General features: G+C 43.4%; 2 protein-coding genes across 8 annotated transcripts in view; one reads left to right on the top strand and one right to left on the bottom strand.

Moving 5' to 3' along the window:
- ST6GAL1 (ST6 beta-galactoside alpha-2,6-sialyltransferase 1) overlaps window positions 1–17,588 on the bottom strand; it is a 109,054-nt gene extending 91,466 nt beyond the window's left edge. For all 7 annotated transcript variants that reach the window (XM_016136280.2, XM_036218495.1, XM_016136271.2 and 4 more), the window contains exon 1: window positions 17,463–17,588. The gene's annotated coding sequence lies outside the window, so the exon portion shown is untranslated. The remainder of the gene's footprint in view (window positions 1–17,462) is intronic.
- Window positions 15,967–19,959, top strand: LOC118601714. The gene is made up of 5 exons (XM_036219649.1): window positions 15,967–15,979; window positions 16,899–17,073; window positions 17,153–17,652; window positions 18,138–18,472; window positions 19,431–19,959. The coding sequence occupies exons 1-5, from the start codon at window positions 15,967–15,969 to the stop codon at window positions 19,641–19,643; spliced, it is 1,236 nt and encodes a 411-aa protein (XP_036075542.1). The 3' UTR covers window positions 19,644–19,959.
- The last annotated feature ends 2,457 nt before the right edge of the window (window positions 19,960–22,416 follow it).

The raw sequence follows: 22,416 nt of genomic DNA, 5'->3' as shown, positions 1-22,416 counted from the left end.
TGTCCTGTATGAAGACTTTGATTCACTCCCTGTGTCTTAGAATGATATCTCACACATTCTTGCCTCAGTTTGGTCTGCTGTGCCTGATCTTAATCAGGTCTGAAAATTGAATTTGTTCTTGGAAAGATCTTAAAATGAATCTTAGTTACCAAGGCAAAGAAAAAAAGGCTTTTTTTTTGTTTGTTTACAGGCATGGTTTCAAATGCCCGACATTTAGGAAAGTATTAACACAGGTTCACGATAACTTATCAGGAATCTTTGGGGCTTGATAAGTATTGTAATTTAAAAGTCTTCATTTTTTAGAAAAGCAATATGTTGCCTAAATCACATGTTACATCCGTCTGCAACAGGGTCAGGGCAGCTCTCCATAATTATACAGCTTAACATTTCTGCAGCAAAACAAATGAATATTGAAACTAAGTGGATTAAATAAAGATTTATAAATAGGCTCACATCAGTCCCAGTCAGCTTTTGCCACCAAAGAGGTTAAGAATAAAACTTGGTTTTCATAGATTTTCAGATTTGGAAATTGTAGATATGTGCATTTCCGATGTGCTTCCTACACCTCCTATCACATTTGGGGCATTTTTACAGGGATTTTGTCACTCTGTGGAACTGCTTGCTTGCAATGAGATGTGGGGAAAATGAGGCAATTTGAGAGGTGGGTGCGGGGGAAGGCCAGGCTCAACAGGGAGACGGTATAATGGTATAATCACTTAGGAGATTTGAGTCTCAGTTTTATGCTAGCAGGCAGTGTTACTTTGGGAAATTTACTTAACTTCTCTGAGCCTCAATTTCCTCATCTATAAAGTGTAGGTTATACCATCTAATTTCGAGTTGTTAAGATTTAGTCAGCCAACAATTTTGTATTACGCATATTATTGCTCTGGGTACTAGAAAATAATTATTAACAAAAGAGATGAGGTCCCTGCCCTCACAAACAGCTTCCTATCGAGAAGAGACACAGACTATATTAGTAAGATGCCCATGTATATCACTGAAGAACAACAAAGCTGGATAAAAGAGAAAGAGGGAGGCAGGCACCAGATTATTATCTCATATGAGGTAGTCAGAATGGCCTTTCTAATAAGGTGACACTTAAATAGAAACCTGAAAGAAGAGAAGAAGTAAACAATGAGAATATACAAGAAAGGGTATTCCGACTGAAAGGAACAGCAAGTGCAAAGGTCCTGAGGTAAAAATGTGCTTTATGTTTAAGGAGTAAGTTCTGTGAAGTAAAATAGAATGAAGATGCAGAAAAGAGAAGGAGATGAAGTCTGTGCAGAACCGAGGGCCAGATCACGCAGAACCTTTTAGGCCCTTCTAAGAACTTTGAATTTTGAGTGAAATGGGAAGGCTTTGTTGGTTTTTAAGCAGAAAAATGACATAATACTACATCTCTTTAAAATGACCACTCTAGTTGCTGTTTTGAGAAGAGACCATAGGCCCAAGAAGGAGGCCTAGTTAAAAGTTACTCTAAAAATTAAAAGTACAGATTGATCTGTCTTGGATCAAATAAGTAGTCAGTTCCCTGATTTACTTTGCAAGTACAGCTGATGTGGTTTGCTGACAGACTGGATGTAGCATGAGAGAAGGAGCGTCAAGAGTGATTCTAGAGTTTTAAGCCCCAGCAACTAGAAAAATGAAGTTGTCTTTTCCTGAAGTGGAACGGCTGTTTTAGGGGAAAAAAAAAAAAAGCGGCAGTTCAGGCTTAGACTTGTTGTCATTGAGATGTCTATTGGACACCTATGGAAATGTGTTGAGTAGATGATTGAATATATGAGTGCAGCATTCAGGCGATGGAACTATCAATTGAGGATTGTCACCATGTGAATGGTTCCACCAAGGATTGAGAAACAGAGATGAGGACAAGTCCAAGGATTGCTCCCTGGGGCACTCCAAAGTAAACGAGCGAAGATGAGCCAACAAAGATACTGAGAAGGAGAAGCCAGTGAGAGAAAAGAACCAAGGAGAGTGATGTTCCAGAAGATAAGAGAAGACATTTTTTTCAAGGGAGATGGAACAATCAACCATATAAAATGCTGCTGATAAATCAAGATTAGGACTGAGATTTGACCATCATATATGGCAATATGGAGGTCATTGGTGAACCTGACAGGTGTAGTTTTTTGTGGAGTGATGGAGGCAAATGTGATTAGACAGGTTTAAATAATGAGAGAAGAGGAACTGCAGGGAGCAAGCACAGATGACTCTCCCAAAGAGCAGAGAAAGGAGGCAGTAGCTGGAGGGGTAGATGAGGTCAGGAGAAGATGTACCTGTGCATTATGTGTGTGAGTGAGAGAAACAACAGCCACAGATGGAGAAAAAGGGAGGCAAGAGGGGAGCGGGGAAGATGAAGAAGGGCGAAGAGGGAGTGGGGGTAGAGGAATAATCCAGTAGATTAGTGAAAAGAGAAGGGAGAATTGCTGGAGTCAAGTCCTTAACTAATTATGGAAAAGGGATGCAGTACAAGTAGAGGAGTTAGTCTTAGATAGGAGTAGGAAAAATTCATCATCCAGAGTAACAGAAAGCAGAATATACGGGCATGAATTTGGTAGCAGAAAAGTTTGAAAATTCTATACCATTATTTTCTCAGGTACGTGGGAAACGAGGTTCTCAACTGAAAGTAAGGGTGGGCAAAGAGGTGTTAAAGATTTGAAGAGAGAGAAAGGTGTGAAACACTCATCTAGATTAGAGAATAGCAGTGGTTCTCAACCGAGACTGCCCATTGTAATAACTGCAGATCTTTAAAAAAAAAAAAGGACGCTGATGCCCAGAGCCATCCCACAAAGACTTTGATTTTATTAGTTTTGGGTACAATGCAGGCAGCAGAACTTTTTATAATCTCCCCCAAATAATACTAAAAGAAGCCAGAGTTGAGAATCACTGGGCCAAGGAAATAAAGCAAGATGACTTGACAATACCGAAGTCCACTCAAGGGTGATGGTCAGGATAATGGAATAATTGCCTACAGTCACATTTAGCTGTGTGGGGTAGGCCTGGTGTAGAACAGGGGTCTCTAATCCCCAGGCCACATATTGGTACCACAGAGGATTCGGGCCACACAGCAGGAGATGAGCGGCTGGCGAGCAAGCCAAGCTTCATCTGTATTTGCAGCCACTTCCCAGCACTAACATCACCACCTCCACTCCATCTCAGATCATCAGAAATTAGGTTCTCATAGGAGCACCAGTCCCTGGTGTTAAAAAGGTTGGGAACTGCTGGCATAGAGAGCTGGATTTATCTGGGGTTAAGTGAAATAACTATAAAGCATGTAACACACCTGAACATAATAAGAGTTCAGTAAATCAAACCTGCTATGTTTACTTTTATCACCAACTAAGTGACATATACCAGCCTTGTAGCAAATATAGTTTTGTTTTTGTTTTGTTTTTTTCATTCAAATGGTTCACCCAATTTGTGTATATAAAACAGTTTTTAAGTCATTTGGAATAACTAAAATCACAAATGTATATCCTTGAATATCAAGTAGTCTCCTCTGGGGTGTGTGTGTGTGCGCGCGCGCGCACGCACGTGCACACATGAGAGAGAGAGAAAGGGGGAGAGAGACAGAGAGACAGAGAGACAGAGGAAAAGGGAGAGAGAGAGAGGCTCAGCCTGCTTTTGTAAGAGCTCCCTCATTGCCTTCCTCTCTCTCTCACCTGGGACACACTCCCATGACCCTGGTTCTCCAAAGGATAAGGAAAACAACAGCGAGGTCCCAAACCTGACTCCACACCAGGGCTCAGCTCCGTGGATCAGCCCAGAGAACATTCCCTTTTTCATCTTGCCCCTTGTCTCTCACTCAAAGCCAGAAGTGACAGGTAGAAGAAAAAGACAGTCTGGTGGGCCAGGAGTGCCCTCCAGAGCTTCCCACCATGGGCTCCTGCAGCCTCACGGTGTTCTCACACCTTGACCTTACCTAGAGAGCACCAGCACATTCCCAATGGTGTTTGAGTCCACCCTGGTCTCAGTGGACAGATGGCGTGCATCAGAGGGACTGAGCTCACTCCACAAGGCCTCCTAAGGGCTAGGTACTGCACTGGACGCAGGGCTGTGCGGAGAACCCAGCCAGCATCCTGCTATCCAGGAGGCCATTGTATAACACAGCTAACATTGTATAACATAGTGAGTACGTGTAAGAGATAAAAGTCTTCTCTTTCCTTTGGTTGTCATGGATCTGAGGGACTTATCTTGAACTGAGGATGAGCTAAAAGGTCAGTCTAGGCACAGTAGAGAGACCGATGAGATGAGAAAGAAACTAACCACCACAGCAGTAAGAAGTTAGCTCTCTCAAAAACCACCATCCCCGCTACACTCACACATGATACACATGACAGGACTTTTGGACCCCCGGCAGCATGCCAGGCCCTATCCCAGGCCCTGGAAGAATCCTGATCCTTCCTGGAGCAAATGTTAAGTTGCCTCAGGCCACACTAGCTCAGTGCTGAGGTCTGGCTACAGGGCCACCCTGATGTGTTGTGTCAGAGCCCAGTGTCTTTGAGGCCAGGGCCCTGCCTTGTCTTCATCAGTACTCCTGGAGAAGAAACACTGCTCCAGAGTCCTCTGACAACTTTGTCCCTCCCGTCCCTTTTCCAGACTATGAACCTCTACCAGACAGATGCAGCAGGAGCCTGCTGACCCAGCAGCTCTGACATTCCTTCCTGTAGCCTGGCATGTCTAGAACACCCTCCTCTGCACTGTATAACTCACCACGTTGTTGACAGCCATCCTGACTCACCTATCTAGCCCAGACTTTCCCAACAACCCGGAAGGCAGGACTGCCTGCCTCCCTCCCTCCCCACTACCTCCTACCACAGCCGCCAGCTGGTTATCTGTCTGAGTAAGGAGAGTACAATTTCTTGCCTGTGGACCAAGTTGTTTATCACAAGCCTGCAGGGACCATGCCCACGACTGTGGGAGTTTTTATAGACACCTGTGGGTACTCTAACAGATGTCTGTAAATTCACAGAAGAGCAGGGAGTGTCAGCAAAACAAACCCTTCTGTGTGGCGCTTTCATACTTTCTCATCTTTTCACTTCTATGATCTAATTTGAACATAACAACAAGTCTGAGGTTAGACAGACCCACCATTATTATCCCCTTTTATGCATAAGGAAATTAGAGGTAGGATTAAGCAGCTTGGAGCCACACGGCTGCTGGATAGCAGAGTCTGAACCACAGTTTAAGCTTTTACATTTACCTAAAGATTTACCTATAAAATTTACATGTGAGATATATTTATATTTCATGGGTCTACATGTACGGGAATATATAAAATACCTGTACCTATAAAGTACCTACATAAACATGTTTTTACATTTATGTATTTTTATACTTTACGTTCACAAAGGTAGCTCATCCAGGTCTCCTGTGCACTGCAAATCAGAGCACAGAAGACCCACGAGCTTCTGAGTATAGGCAGCTCAGGGGGTTCAAATGTCTCACCGCTGTGTGACTCTGAGTAGATAAATCTCTCAATTTCAGGTTCCTCATCTGTACAGTAGGGCTAATTATACCCATCCTGTAGGCCATTGGGCAGCCTAGGGATATCTGTGCGTCATACCTGGTAGCCGTTGGTACTTAATGAACAGCAACTATTTTTTCATTCATCCTTTGTTTTCCAAGAATAACAAATTACTCCCCCTTACTCAGACATGCCGCATAGTTTCAGTCCTCCTGGCCTGTGCTCCTGCTGTCCCTCAGGCCAAAATGTCCTTTCTCCTTTCTCAGCCGTCAGAAATCTTCTCATCCTTCAACATCCAGTTCAACTCTATCTCCTTTGTGAAAACTCCCTCCATTGTCCTCTGGGTCCCAACGCCCAATTGTTCATCTGAGTTATAAAATGTTTTGCTCGTCCTAGAATCAGTGCTCACATAAGAGACTTGCACACTTCCCCATAAAAAGACAAAGTTTTGTTCCAACCAGCCCTCCGCAGCCTGAGCATTAGTATTTAATAGTGCCCTTAGAATTGCCTTGGTAGTTTTATTCGAATAAGGCTAGCTCATTATTTTTTAAATCAATCAACACACAAAATTATGAGTTAAATGTCACCTAAGATCCCTACACACACACACACACACACACACACACACAGAAACACAGAAACACAGAATAGATTAATGTCATTCTTCATGTTTCTACATTTGTATATGGATAGAATTGAGAAAGTCAGGAGAGAACACATGGAAGAAGAATGGATGAAATTGCTTTATAAAACAACTATTTTTTATTTTTAAATTTTATTTTAATTCTACAGAAAAGTAAAATAATGGAAAGGCTGTACTCCACCATAAGATATTATTTATTTAAAGATTCTTTTAAATTCAAGGAAAAAAATTAACCGAAAGGTTGAAACTATGATTTTAACATCTTATTTAAGCAGTATGAGAGGGAAAGTTACACATACACGTCCTCCCATTTATCCCGGAGCTTTCTATTTCCAGTACATTTTTTTTTTTTTACTTTGTCACATTCTATTCTTTAGGCACACTGCTTACTCTTGCTTAGCTTACTTCTATTTGAATGAATGAAGGGCTCACCAAATGACCTTTAACCACACCTTCCTAAGTTTGCTTTTGATTAATCTTTTTCATCAAGTAAGTTTTCCCAAGAAAGGCTCATATATGCTATATTCTCTAAGTTCTTGTACATATGAGAGTGGCTACCTGCCTTATCCTTGCAGAGTGATTTAATTAAGTGTAAAAGTCTTCAGTTCACTCTGCCTCTCCCTCAGAACTCTAAATGTTTCTTCTCTGTGTTTTCAAGTTTTTCTTCTGCTACATCTGCTGCAGATCAAGTAGAGGCCAACATGATTTTTACCCAGAGGTAAGATGAACAGTTCCCAGTATGCATTTCCTCTTTTCCTTTTCCGCAATAGAAAAACCCTGAGTTTTGAGGGCAAACCCAGCTGGAGACGTTTTCCCAGCCTCCTCTAAAGCCAAGTAGGTGCATGTGACCATGTTTTGGTCAGTGGAACATGAGAAGTAGCGTGTATCCCCACAGATACCCTAGTTACCCTTCTGAGAGATCATCTTTGTATGACCTTTAAATCTCTAATTTTTCTCTGATGAATTTATTTTTTTTCTCAGCATATACTGTAATTTTCATCAAGCCTTCCCTCTCTGTTAGTAATTTAGTATTCAGTGGCTTCTACTTTGTACCTTTATTAGCTTTTTCTCTAATGATGATGTTTGTATCCTCAATTTTTTTTTTAGTTCTGTAAATGCCCTTTTTATTTCATTCTGTAGTTTTGCCTTCTTGTCTTTGAGTTTTTAATTGATTAGTTTTCAATACACTTTATTTTGAATGAATGAGTGAATGAATGAATGAATATCCCTACTGCCTCTCCAACTCCAGAGCCAACTGCAACCCAGAAATTATCCTGGGAAATGGGGAGAATGGGCCAAAATTATCCCATTTATCACTGAATGACAGAAAATAATTTTACTCATATGTCATGCCTTCCATCTTCTTGATCCTATCATCTTTAAAGGGGCAGGTCAAGGCCCACGTGCTCCACATTCTTCCAACCCACATTGATTGCTTCCTCTCCAGTTCTCAAAGGGCTTCTCTGAACTAAATGATTCACAGGTAATGCCTGAGCTCCTAAATGAACCTGGAACTTTTGAGAAAGAAGATGAAGCTTCTCTCTCTCCCGTTTTATTCATGGTTGGGCACATAAAGGTTTTCTCTGAAGATTTCTGGACTACTGATTTTCTGAATGAAAAGGAGAGTAAAAACTAGAACCAAGACTCAGAAGAGGCTTCAACACAAGACCCGCTAGTTCCAATTTAACTATAAGTTGGAAAACTCCACAAAGCAGGTGGAAGGGAGATAATTCAGCAAGGGTAGTAGCACCTTAGCCAGCAATGAGGCCTTCCTGACTTGCCACTGCAGGCACTGTTGGGGGACTGAGCAAACCTACATTCAGGTCCAAGCACCTCCTTGTCTGACTTTGAACAAATCATCAAATCTCCCTCAGCCTCATTTCCTCAACTATTAAATGGAGATGATAATAGTATATGCCACATAGGGAGGTTATGGAAATTATTTTAGGTAATGAATGTAATGCTTCCAGCCTCGTCTCTCACCACCACCTGCCTTGTATTTTTCTCTCCAGGAACATCAACCTGTTAGTGGTTCCTACACACATTTGACAAGCCATTCTTCATCCCATACCCTTGGCTTCTTTCTCCTTCAAATGCCCTTCTTCCAAAGGCTAACAGCTACTGCCCTCTAAGACTCAGCTTAGGCATCACCTCCTCCAGGAAGCTCTTCCAAACTTGCTGTACCTTCTTCCCAGCCTCTGCATATGCCTAAATCATTAATTACTGTGTTATAATTAATATCTGCATGTCCACTCCCAACTAAGCTCTTGAAGGAACAGTACCATGGGAATATTTGGGTCTATGTTCTAAAAACGAGCACTGTGCATGGGCTACAGCAGGTACTCAATGTTTGTTGAATGAATAACAAAGCAAACATTCTAAGAAAACAGAAAGAGGGTGGTACAGGAAGTTTGTACAGGAAGCCACTAACTTCTAAGGCCCTGCCGTTACACTGAATATGCATGTGCGTGTCTACAATGTGTGTTTTATACATAGATATTCCCAATGCCTAGCACAATACTTAGCACATAATAGACACTTAACAAATATTTGATGAAGAAAGGAATATTAAATAAACTTTACAAAAGAAGATATTGTTTAAGAGCCTTAGAAGCACAGCTGCAAGATAAGCCCTTATAGCCAAGCAGTTGTATCCACCCAGCCATGCCCACTACCAGTGTTTATTCCCAATCTTAACCAAATAATGAGTACAGGTAGAATTTCAAAGGGCAAGCAAAAAGAAGGGGGCGGGGGCAAACCAGGTTTGATGCAAACAACTATGACCAAAAAGGGAAATGAGCAAATGTGTGCTGGATCCAAATATCATGCTATTCATATGTGACTGTCCATTAATTTCTTTCCATTCATACGTTCTTAATGGAATGGTTGAAAGCTTCCATAGCCCCTGTATGGATAAATTTAGCCAAGCTCCCAATGAAACACAAGGATAAAGCACTTCTCAGACCCAAAGGACTAGGAATTAGTAACAGAGGGAAAACCTGTAACATGATATAGGGAAGAGCTACACCCAATGCCGGCTTCGCTACTTAGTAGCAGGGAATTTTCAGGTAAGTCTCTACCCTCTCATCTGCAAAATGGAACTGATGATACCACCACACCAAAGTGCTGCTGTGGGGACTTGGTGAGAGAACACAAACACAGTGCCTCCTTGCAGCCAGGCGCTCAGCAAAAGCCCAGAAGATGGTAACTCACCATGTTTTCCTTGCCAAGACTCAGCTAGGACTTCAGTCCAAGAGGTTCTTGTGCATCCACAGGAAAGAAAGGCACAAGCATTCAACATGGTGAGTGCTGTCAACTCTCGCTCAGAGGATCGTCAAGAGGTTGCAAAGGGTAGAGTGTTCCTAAAATTAAAGCTGAGTTATGATTCAGCATTGTGCCAAGGAAACCAGGAGATGGATGCAAATTTAGAAGGACTGTAATAAAAAAAATTGTACAATCATCCTCTTGGGACATGTAGCTCTTTTCTGGTTGCCAGATTTCCTGGTCATCTAAAGTGTATGTGATATATTTATTCCTGTGGAAAAGTTTATGAATATAGAGTCAAGCCATGCTGAATCCAAGGACACACAAGAGGAAGGTTGCCAAGATCCAGAGGAAACAATGTTTAGGCCTCCTTTGAATATTTCCATTTTATTCTACCTTTCAGAGCAGGTAAAAACTGGCATCGTGTGTAGTTTTTTCCTACAAGTTACTTCATGCATAACTTGTCCCACCCACTCAGTCTGATTTTGCACCCTTCTGCTTCTTGCCCTACAGTCAAAGAGAGTCATAGACTCTCAAAGTTGGAAGGGGCATTTTAGATCAACCTTTCTGCAAAGCAGGAATCTGCTGATGGCAAACACATTCCTTGCAGCTCTTGCTTGGATATTCCCATGACTGGAAGTTCACTGCCTTGTGACATAGCTCATTCCATATTTGGGCAGTTCTGCTCAGTTCCTCTGCCATCCTGCAACTTTTCCCTGACCCTCTACTGCTTCTCCCCTCTATAGCAGCCACTCAGTATGACCTTAACCCTTCTTCCACTTGAAGAAGGTACCTATTATTTTATCTCCTGCAGGCTAGAAAGTCCAGCTTCCCCATTTATTCCACCTACAATATGGTGTCCTAAACCTCTATCTTCCAAGTAGCTCATTTCTGGGTACTTCATTTTATCATAATCTATTACTGCATCCAGGGAAACGTAACACTCCAGATGGGTCTGAACAACCAGATGGAGTAGAGCAGAACAGGCATAGTCCCTCCTTCGAGCTCGAGATCAAATACTCTTCTTCTTGGCTTCTCTCTTCTCCCTCACTCAAGTTCCATTTCTCTCACTATGTCCCCTGTGACCCTGGGAACAGAAACAAATTTGGAAGTTCCAGAGACAGTGGATAGAGGAGGAGGTGATGACGCAGCTCAATTTCTTGCACTGGCAGCTAAGGGAACCCAACCCGACAGGCTATCTCCAAAAATAGCTTTCTTTGAATACAGCCTCTTAGTAACTTCTTGAGAACCTTTCATTCCAGCTTTCCAGGGTGTGGTCCACAGTGTCCCTGTACCCATTCTCTTGCCACCATTTCCAGAGTTTGATGGACTAGCTTCATTTAGTCACTGACATTTATAATCATCGTTTCTTATGTCCAAGGTATAAATATGCTTAGATATATATTTTATGGAAATAGATTAATATCCATCAACAGAAGACTAATGAAGTTAATACACTTATAGAATGTAATGTGGCTATGAAAAATATATGTACACACTGATATGGAAATACATTTAACACATATAGTAAAGTGAAAAAAGCAAGTTTGTAAAGTGGCAGTTACATTTACTTACTTTTTAAAATGTATTTGCACATAACCATGAATAAAACATAAATGCATACAAAGGAGCTGAAGGGCCCACAACGAACTAAACTGTGGTCACTTCAGAGAGAAGTGGGATTCCAAGGAATAAAGGTAAAAGGTGAGGGTTAATTTTTTACCCTATTTGAAGATTCAAAAAACAAACAGATTTCATATATTATTTGTGTAAAGAAGCCCCCTTACGTATCCCTTTTTTCCTTTTGCCATTTGATTATCTCTGAGCCGGAAAGACCTAGAGAGATGGGAGTGGAGTCCCTGATGTGGCATGTCCAGGGTGGTGTGCATCTTGTCCAAGGCTACACAGTAGCTAGTAACTGCCAGAGACCACAAGTCACAGTGCAGGCCCTCACATAGTGGGAGTCCCAGCGAGAGCTTAATTTAATTACTAAATCAAATCAATTTTTTCCTTTTAGTTGAGTCAAAAATTCCTACTTGGGTACAAAATTTAGAAGAGACCAAGACTCATCAAAATTGCAGGAGGAAAGGGGAGCTCGTCTTTTTCCGTGGAAGAAAAGGAGCATTAAAGAAGGCATGTTACTCAGGCACAGCTGTCAAGGGCCCTATCTTCTGTGGGCTTCCTTGCCCTCGTCCATAAATCAGAGGTAAAGGGCTAAGTAAGAGGGGAAGAGAGAGATTCAATCAACAAACACAGGGTGCTCTGTGTGCTAGGTGCTTATCTGAGCCATGACCATATCTACAGAATGCGACCCGCAGCATCTTGAATGCATCTTGCTGCAGAGGGGCCATCAGTTTGTGACTTCAATTCCATACGGACACTCTGTGTCTCAGGGAAGGAAGGCTGAGTTCAAGTTTGATTCAAGTCCAACTATATAGAGTTGCTGGGCTATCACATGGACTACTTCATTTGATACTCACCAAATTTTTACAAATACTCAAAGAAATTCAGAAGTCACTTGCCAAAAGCACATAATTTATAAAGAGTGATGTCTTATGCAAAATTAGGTTTCCTAACTCTAAATTCGGTGCTCCCTCTAGCTTGTCTCTTTGGGACATGACCTGGAAGGAAAACTCACTGGAACAGTAAAACTTAAGAAGTTCTCAGGCTGGTGTGCCTGCCCATCCCTGAGGCACACACGAGTGTACAAATAGTCCCATAACAATGACAGCAGAGACAATCTCCAAGGGCATCACAATACCTCAAATAAACATCATGCAACACAGTGAAATACTTATGGCTGGGCTGATGTCACAAATGTGCTTCAAAGGAATCTAGGTGAAGTGTGGGATTATAGATCAGCCACAAGTTCTGATAATTGTTGAAGATAAGTGACTGTATATGGGAGTTCATTACAGCATTCTGTATGTTTGAAATTTTCCATTGTGAGACTTTTATAATGTATCATGTGAGTGATCATTTCTCTCTCAATTTGTCACCTGGTAGGAGGTTCCATTTTAATTAACTTTCTTCCTGCTTATGCATGGTAAGAAAAATATTAGGAAGAAAGGTTCCTGCGGCTTGTGAAAATCCCAGCTATAACAATAATAGCTATCACTTACTGAGTGTTTTCCTGTATTCCTGGCACTATACTGGACTGTTTATCTATGATTTCATTTCATCTTTGCAATGGCCCAGTCCAGTAAGGTGTGAGCTTAAGTACCTTGTCCAAGTCTACACTGGTGATAAATGGTGAGCAAGAATTTGGATCCTGAATTACTTGTGCTCTTAATTTTTACTGTTCCCACATGACATAATACTTAGGTACTTTAAGACTTTATATGTAATTGAAACTGAACCTATGAATTTTTTTTTAAATGATTATATCCTTAAAGTGTATCTTAGTAATTTCAACTTTAGGATTCTAGCCGATGAGTTTATCTGGAATATGGACAGATTTACTCACAAACATGTAAATCTCAGTGTCAATTAAAATAGGGAAAAAAATAATAAGTAGTTTGACTGTTTAGCGGTGGCCCTCCTCCAGGAAGCCTTCCCCATTGCTCCAGTCTTGGGTGGTTGTTCCTCCTCTTGGTCCACAGCATCCTGCACTAGTCTCTTGTTACTCTGACAAGTGGCACCATACTGTGAGCTTCTTAAAAGCCACACTTTTCTTACACATGTTTGGTTTAGAGTGAGCACTCAAATGTGTGAGAAATCACCCTGGAGTGGCTTATTTAATACATATGGAAACTCAAAACCAGGTGTTAAAGTTGCAAGAGGTCACAGGGCAGGACTAGAACCCAAGGCTACATGTAGGGTTCTTCTCCCTCCACTGTAAACGTTTTCTGAAATAAAATAAAAATGGATGGTGTTTGAACGCTTGAGGCAGGGGTGGGAAAGGTGGAGGAAGTTAGAAGCGTCTTCCTCTATAGGTCCCAATGGAAGTGATCAGATCCCTTGGGATCAACAGACCTTGGAGATGCTGAACAGCTAATACAGGTGATGAATGAAAGTTGCAGTTTAATGCAGATGTAAACTCTGACATATATGAGAAGGTTAAGCAAGAAAGGCAAGAGATAACTGCACATATAGTGTGTTCTCAGCCATTTAGAGAAAACAAATTCATAAAAAATAAAAGAAAAAGACCAGAAGAAAACTTGCCAAATATTAACAATGGTTGCCTTTGAGTAATGGAATTTTTTTTTCTGTTTCTCTATGCTTTTTTGTACTTTCCAAATTGTCCTCAATGGGCATGCTTTATTCTTATAATCAGAATGATAAATAAAAAGTAAATCACCAAATATGTGGTGATAGAAAGAAATCTAACTATGAGCAGTGAACACAATACAATATATATATGCCTTACTGTTGAATTATACACCTGAAACTTACTGGATTTCGTTAACCAATGTCACCATAATAAAAATAAACAAATTAAGATATATATAAATAAAAGAAAAAGAAAAATGTAAATCACCAAATTGATTCTGAAGGGTAACCTGACCCTCTCACCTCAGTGTTTCAATGTGGAACTGCATTGCTTACAATGTTACTGTGACATATAAGCCCATGGAAAATGCATCCATCAAAATCAGAACACATGCAGTATGCATGCAGACAAGCAAGAAAAATGTTTCCCCAATTTGGTTCTTATTGAACAAATCCCTGACACCAGGTCTGAGCAAATTTCAGGACTCTAACCTTCCAGAAGATCACTGTGAATTTTTTTAATGAATTATTTCTGTCAATTTTAATGCTGCCACATCCTCACATTTGTAGAGAGCCACATTCTCTTTGATGCTTTCCTTCTTCCACTTCCTAATTTACCACCTGCTCTTGTTTAACTCATGAAGAAAAGGCCCCCAACCACCCACAACCCAGAGGTCAATATTGAGATAAATTAGATCTATTTTTCTTGGGCTTCTGAGGGCAATTTCTTAGGTGTTCTGAACAAGGGTGGTGAGGCCAAGAAGGGTTGTGTTCTTTGTAACTCCAGGCTTAGCACAGAACACCACCCTCCACCCGCCTGCTTATCAGTAAATATGGAATGAATGAATGGAATAACTTTTGGTTTCACCCACTTGTGCCTGAAAGTTCTGGTTTTGTTTTTGATTTGGTTCTTACTAAGTTTATTTACCTTCACTTCACAACCACCCTAACGAAGGCCTCCTTTACAGATTTGCAAACATTCACACCTCTTTGTAACTAGGTAGGCTCTTTTGAGCACAGGGCTTACCCTTCAGGGTTATTCTCCCACTATCATTCTCTACCACTTAAAATACTGGTGAGCACCCAAACCTGCCAAGAGGTCTAAACAGTCATACACATGGGTCACATGACTTAATACCCACAACAACTCCAGGAGATACATACCCGTTCTTCTCACATTATGCAATGGGGATGCAGCCTGCTGGTTCTCAGGGAACACAGGAAAGAGGGATGACAAATCCACTCCTCTGACTCTAAGGCTTAAGCATCTTCCACCCCACTAGAACAGCCTGTCCAGACACTGGGCAGGAGGCGCTCTCACCGTACAAAAAAGGAAACTGAAGCCCAAGAAGTTAAATACCACAAAGAGCTAAATTGGGCCTCTTTCTTCTGAAATTTTACTGCCCTATTTTTTAATGATTATACTCAAAGCAGCTCTCTACTTGGAAAAAGGAATACTCCTCACTGGATCTACCATTGAGATCTATGGTTTTGTTTAATAACCAAAATCTATTTGAATCCTTAAGGAATGCATTCTCTGACTTAAAGAGTATTGTTATAACAATCATCATAACTTTGACCTTACTGTGGGTTATCAACAAAAAAACTCCGTTTCATGCAACAGTTTCCCTTTTATGCAAAAAGAGGCACTAAAAGACTCATTGCTCAGTTTCCTTGGGGAAGTAATTTCTCCTTCGTGGGCCTCAGTTTTCTCATCTGGGAAATAAAAAGGTTTGACAAGATGATTTCTGATTTCTGAAGTTCCTTAAATGCCAAGCAGAAGCACCATGAAAATGAAACACCCTAGAAACACTAAGAAAAGACAAGTATAGCCAGGATATATAGGGATAGGGCAAAATGGTACATTAGCTTTGGGAAAATCCAGACTCCAAGTGCTTTTCTTAGTTTTCCAATTTTTCCTCTGCCAAATACAAAAACAAGCAGCTACCTCCCTGGAAATCTCATTTAAAAAAAAAATTTTTTTAATTAAATAAAAGCAATAAAAACAATGCTTCGTTTTCCTACAAGTGGCTCAGGAGCAGCCCGATAAGAGGCACTTTCTTCCACTTTCTTCTCAGCAGGCTGATGTCAACCGCCCATGCTTATGCCCAAACAAAGGCTTCCTGGCACTGGGATGAGAGGCAAAACATCTAAGACTCCATAGCTGGCTCTATTCCAATTTGAGGGGAAGGGGGCAGCCAGGAGAGAAAAATAAGGAATTACTAAATCTTTTTCTCAAATGCATAAAGAACTTTTGAAAGGGATAATGGAAGGGTGCAGCTTTCAATCTGAATCACTTTCTTTGTTCAACTCTATTCTACCTAAGGCCACTGCCTTTTAAGCCAACCACAAAATTCTGGTTTTGCCTTTAGTTGTCCGCATGGCGGTGTGCGGTGTGTGAGCTGGGAGACCCATACTCAAATCCTCTCTCTGTCGCAGATACTCGGTTTAAACTTGCACGAGTGGCTGAATTCTCCAGGTCTCCATTCCCTGCCTATAAAATAAGAGGGTTCAGTAGATCCTCTCTGGACTCTAAATGACAGTGGTGTGAGGCTGGAGGGCCCCTAATTCTCCCCAAGTAATCTCCGGTGGTACTAACCAAGGTGAAGCCACAGCCCAATTGCTCAGCAAGCACTTTCCGGCAGTGGTGCACTCATTCCTGCACAGACTACCTACCCCCACAATCTTAGGGGCTCACTCCTGCACCAATACATCACCTAAAAGGCCAATTCATCCTCTCGACCGTCTCACTGCTGACTCAACAGGTCTGATTAACCAAAATCTGCAAAGCTGAGTTGAGCATATGTAAGCAAACAGAGGGCAAAACAAACGGGCGGCTTTTCTTTCCGGGCCTCGTAATTTCCCTCAAATTCTGATAGAACTGAAAATAATAGCATCCCGCCTAAATCAAGATGCCTCTGCTGGCCTTGCTTGTAAAAATGCATAACAAGCCAAAAAGACTGGATCACACCCAGGCAGGCTAGACGCATGAACCTACAAGGCAAAGCGCAAGTGAAACGCAAGACCGCGCCAGGCGCAGTTTAATCTGGTCGGTTCTTTCTGCAGGCTGCAGAGGCGGTCGCGATCTCCCCGCAGAGGCAGTCGCCCGAGCGCAGCAACAATGGTGGCACTAAGCAGGCTTTTTTTTTTTTTTTCTTTTGGATGGGGACCCTTAGACCCTTAATTGAATCCCATCCCTAAGAAACCTCCGTGAGGCGGAACTGAGGGATTGTTTTGATAGATCAAGTAATACATTCGGCCCGAAGTAATCTTTCCGTAGCTGCTTTCTGGTTTCGTTTTTCCCTTTTAAAGTCTGGCAGTTTGGTCTGTTGCCCAAATGGTACCTCTTAAATGTCTGTTGTCCTCCTCCCGCAAACGATGCCCCCAGAGCCTCTCCCTACCCGGCGGCTGAGACAATGGCCCGGCTCCGCAGGGCAGCTCTTAAGGACTTGCTGTGCACCGCGATCCCAGAGCTGGGCTCACGTGTGTTTGTTATCCTGCCTGTGTCCCGACCCCCGCCGCGGGCCTTTTTTCTGGTCTGAAAACCCAGAAGGTGGGATCTGAAGGAACCCGTACTCTGCTGGGTGTACCCACTTCCTTCCTTACAGACGTTGCTCTGGAGAAAGCGGGGTTCCTGGTGGCAGAGAGCACGTGGGTTTGTTGTGGGTCCGCAGGGTCGCGGAGCCGGGGAGAAACCAAGGCGGCCCCTCGTCCCGGACAAATATACTGACACCCTCCGGCCAAAAGGTGGCCAGCCTGCGCTGCGAAAGCTGGGTGCGCTTGGGGCCCCGCCGCTCCCCTTCTCTCCTGCGCCCCTTCGCCTCACTCTTCCCGAGGATCCCCGGCTACGCCGCCGCTCACCGCACCCCTACTCACTCGCTGTGCTCTCTCGACTGCAGAGATTGCGGCTGCTCCGCTTGCTCAGCAACTCAGCCGGCCAGCAGCTGGCTTCCTTTGTTAGCGCTGGGCAGTGCCCCAGGCGTCTTCCCTCGTCGGTCCAGCGCAGGACTCCCCTCCCTCAGGTGCCTCCCGACTCCGTGCAGGGCCGTGGGAGGACAGCCTGAGAGCTGAGAGATCCACTCGCGAGTCTCGGAAGGAGGGTTTGTTGAGGAGGAGCAGAGGGTCGGGGATGAAGGGTGGAGGGGACTGGGGGAGCGGGGAAGATGAGACCGCTGGAGGGGTGGGGTAAGCGAGCGGTCTCCGTTATGCAAATAGTCCCCTGCCAAACCGAGCCCCGAACCCGTTTGGCCCTCCAGAGGTCGCTAGCGAACAGGCCTAGCGATTGGGAGTGCCTAGCTAGGGTACGGCGTGATGTTAGGACCCTGCCTCCCCGGAGCATGGTGGACCGGAACAAGGGGAAGGGGAAACCCGGGTGAAGCAAGGATCCTCAAATGCTGGCTGTACCTCCACCCCACAGCTCCCGAGAGTCGAATCCACACTCTCCGGCTTTTGGTCCTAACAAGTGGGAGTTTGGCTACCGACTGGCTGCGTGGCCCTAAGCAAGTCACTTAGCCTCTCTGAGCCTGGCATTCTTCTTATTTAAACATGAAGCAACAAAATTAGGCAGGAACCTCCAAACATCGGGCATGGCGCATACTAAGTGCTCTCAAAGGCAGCAGATACAGAAGGGAAGAAGTGTGGGTGGATGTCCGCACGCGGAGACTTCCACACCAAGCTGTCGGCAGGCTGGCGGGAGGGTGGCCTCAGGTTGGGGTGGTCCGGGAGGAGGGGAGCAGGTTCTTTCCTTTCACTACTTGAAGAAGGCGAATGGAAATCAGCAATCACCACCTCTGCACAACGGCCATCCCTGGTGCACCCCGGCTGCTTCTGCAAAACAGAGAACTTCCCTGCAGGAGAGCCGGAAGCGGCCTTGGGCCACCGCTCGGGTAGGGAGGATGTGACTACCAAAGGCAAAAATCTCCCGAATGTCTCTTGAGCGCCCTCTTGGCCCCTGGTTCCGTGCTTGGAGAGAAGAGGGTATGGAAGGGGAGGAGGGACGGGAGAGTGAAAAGTAGTATGGGTCTTCTAGGTGCAAGAGGCGGGACGCACACCGTGAGCCCTTGAAGCCCACGCCCAGAACTCTCTCTTCAAATCGAGGTGGCCACTTCCCACCACCGACCTGAGGAAGGGAAAGTAGTGTCCTCATCTCAGCCCTTCTTCCAAATACTTCTTCCCGCCCGGATCCTGGACACTTAGTGCTGCTGCTGCTGGCCCCTCCCCAGCTCCCGAGAAGTATTATGACCTGCACAAAGAGTTCCAGTTGGAGAGGATGCCAAGCAGAATGAATTCAAATCTCTGTGAACAGCTAGCTGTGTGTTGGTGTGAGTTCCTAAGCCTCTCTAAGCCTCTCTGAGCCTCCCTTTCATATTCTGTAACATGGAGATATTAATGACGGTGTTATTTTCGCGATTACGTGAAATGCACTCTATGAAGCACTTAGCTTAATATCCGGCATACAGAAGGTGCTCATAACAGTAAAATGTATGAGTGATTAAGTGGAAGCAGACAAACTCATAAGACTATTCTAGGAGATTTGGGACTTGCTTATGAGGAAATTGGAAGCTATTAAAAAATTTTATTCAGGGGTATAACATACATATTTGTGTTTAACACTAATTTTTTTTCTGGTAGTATACTGAAAAATGGATGGCGGGAACAGAGACTGCAAGCATGGAGTTCAGAAAACAGCCTGGAAGCTGCCATCAGTGGAGATATATATATATAATAGGAGCTATGGCAATGACAGAGGGAATGAAAAAGCAACATCTAAATACTATTTGCGGTGCAAAAGCCCTTTGCTTACTATATTGTCTCTCTTCATCATAAGATAAGTGGCAGCCTTAGCCTCATTGCATGGTTGAGGAAATTGAAGTCACCAGGGAAATGGACAAGCTGGAATTCAAACCCTCTTCCACATTAATTGAAAGCCTTCATCAGGAAAATAGGGATTCCCCTAGCAAATTTCCAGGGCAGAAGCAGCTGTGGAGCTATTACCTTTGGAGGATGTTCCCTCAAGGCTGCTGTCTGGTCAGTTGTGACCATCGGATCCCTAAGTGAGAGACAGGAGGCTGACCATTAGTTGAGGGATAGTCCAGCCTTCCCCTGTCTATTTATGAGGTTTCCATATGCATTGTCTTCGGGGACCCTGCCTTAACAGGTTGTTTTCCTTAAGAAGTACAGATACCTACTTTCCCTTTGGACACTATCTTACCCCCCAGCCCCTCACCACCTCAGCCTTTGCCCATGAATAACATGTTAGAAAATGTCTTTCTAAGTCATCATTTTAAGCCCTACTTTATAATGTTCATTTACAATAACCCACTCACAAACAATATTTCAACCCACTCTTGAATTGGAAGAGATGCTATTAAAGTCTTATTGGGGGGGGGGGGGGTTGGGGAAGAAGGGTTAAACAGTTGAAAGTATCCTCTCAAACCCTTCTTCTTCACCTTGCTATAGGTGCTCAACAAGACCCTTAAATAGCCTTCCTGGTTCTTCTCTGCCTGCTTTCAGCACCTATTGTCCAACATGAGGGTAGACTCAGGGTTAAAAGAACTGCTCTGTGGTCTGTCTATGCCCCCTGCCTTGGCCCTCGGTGCTGCCAATTTCAAGGGTAAAGATACCTATACACAACTAAGTATATAGGACATAAGTCAGAATATAGAAATAGAATAATAGCACCTCTAATTTAAGCACCCAGGGACTGCTGCACAGATGGGCCACTGGAGCTTGGAGTGGGGGCAGGAAAGGATGCTAGAGAACAGAAGCTTAACACTAGAGACAGGCTTCATGCGAGGACCATAGCCTCAGACAAGGAAGATGGTAGCCCCATAGTGCCTAGTACAGCAAGCAGTGGCCTGCTGGCTCTAAGAACTCAGAGTAGGGTATGAGCATGGAATGATCAGGCTAGGTCAGAGAAATGGGCCTTTTTTGTGGGCACAGGTGTGGTTGGACTGCATTTCACCCAATCACCTTCAATGTCCAAGCTTGTCCTAGGAGAGACAAGGAAAAACAAAGTCTCCATTATCAAATCACTTCTGTTTTAGCAAAATATCTCCTAGTTCACAATAATAATAATCACCATGTGCTAAACATTTACTGTGTGCAAGGCAATCTATGTGTATGCTCTCGATCAATCCTCACTCAGAGGAGGAGATATAACTCTAGAACCCTAGAGTGCTAAAGTCTTCTTGAGCTCTTCCTATTCTTGTCTTAAGGCCAATCTTAGCAGGCGATTAAGACATGGGGCAAGAAGATGACTACAGACCTCACTCGAAGAATATGAAAAAGTCGGAGAAGTCTTTACAGAAGTTTTCTTAAGGAGACAAAATGGTGTTACAACAAACATCATGAGACAAGACTTAAATATCTGCCTGCAGCATCCCTCTCTCCGAAGTTCTCCTCCTGATTCACCTCTCACATTTCTACACTTCCCTCCTCAACATCCCTCATTCTCCCACAATACTCCAGTTCCCTCCTCATCAAGGTTCTCCTCTCTAGATGTCTCCATTTTAATGTTAATTAACTTTAATTTCAATTTCTCTCAGTGGCTCCAAAGGTATGAACATGTAAGAAGATTATATGTGTGTGTGTGTATGCATACACATACATACATACATATATACATACGTACATACATACGTACAATTCAAATGAATTTAGACCCTTACATTTACAAATAACTTGCATATACATTATCCCCTACGTGAGTCCTCTTTGACTCACAGTAACCTGTGAGTTAGGTAAGGCTCTTTATCATCCCCATTTACAGATGAGAACCCTGAGGCTCAGAGGTAAAGTGAGTTGCTTAAAGTCTATTAGTGAGTGTTGAGCTATGCCTTGAAACCAAGGCCTCTTTCCTTCATATCATGTCTGGCTCTAGGGCTGCAAAAGGCTGGACAAGCTCATCAAACTGTCAGTGACACTTCACAGGCTGTAGCTGCCAAACTGCTGCTCTACTGCCTGGGGGCAGGACTTATAAGATGTACTAGGAATGGTAGGAAATACAAGGGCAAGGGAACTCTAAGGATCCAGTAAATTGCCTTCTTTCAAGGGATGTCTATCAGAACCAAAATTAAAGCTACCTCCTGTGTAGTTATGACCTGAGAATGACTGCCTAAATAATCTGCAGTAATGTCAGGCTTCATGCAAGAGAGTGTGTTGGTTAATGAAACTTCTTTGAAATTGACAAACATTTTAGGGGGAAAAAGTCAGTATGTGATGCCTGTTGGTGACGTTGTAGCCACCAGCCCCCGAAAGACACACGGACCACCAGAACTCAGTGAGTTATAGGGAACACACTCTTTATTCAGCCAGCTGGGTCTTCCAGGGGTATGTAGACCCCAGATTAAGCAGCCCTGAAATGTAGAGGTACAGGAGTTTTCATCCCCAAATCCCATTCTTCATTCTGTCTGAACACAAAGGTCTATTTTTCTTCTATTCATTATCTGTTGACCCACAGGTCAGGTGTGCAAGCGAAAGTACAGAAGCAGAAAGCATATTGTTAGTGTGCTGGCTGGAAAATTACTGCTTGGCTCTGTCCTTGGAAACATAGGCTGTCATCCATAGGAATATAACATTCTAATAATAAGCTTTCTGCTTCCGTACCCCTGACCTGCCTCTGAAGCGGTTGCTGTCTCTGTTCGGATTCAAAGGGGTAGCCAACCTAAGACATTCCAGGGCCCTCGAATGCCATGACGGGGTAAATGCAATCATCAAGGACACAACTTTCAGGAATGCTCTTTGTTCCTTGTCCCAAGAGGAATCTGGAATCTCCGAGGCCTTTGGCGTCTGGATAAAAGGTACCTTCCTGGTTCTATTGACCGGTCAC

The sequence above is a fragment of the Rousettus aegyptiacus genome, unplaced genomic scaffold, assembly GCF_014176215.1.
Source record: "Rousettus aegyptiacus isolate mRouAeg1 unplaced genomic scaffold, mRouAeg1.p scaffold_m13_p_4, whole genome shotgun sequence".
Lineage (NCBI taxonomy): Eukaryota > Metazoa > Chordata > Mammalia > Chiroptera > Pteropodidae > Rousettus > Rousettus aegyptiacus.
Note: the sequence above shows the minus strand (reverse complement) of the source record. Positions and strands in the feature narration are given on the sequence as shown.

Coding starts and splice junctions, on each gene's coding strand:
- LOC118601714 (XM_036219649.1), top strand. Junction 17,074..17,152: donor CCAGAGCTGGGCTCACGTGT/GTTTGTTATCCT, acceptor TGGGATCTGAAG/GAACCCGTACTCTGCTGGGT. Junction 17,653..18,137: donor CGTGGGAGGACAGCCTGAGA/GCTGAGAGATCC, acceptor TTAAACATGAAG/CAACAAAATTAGGCAGGAAC.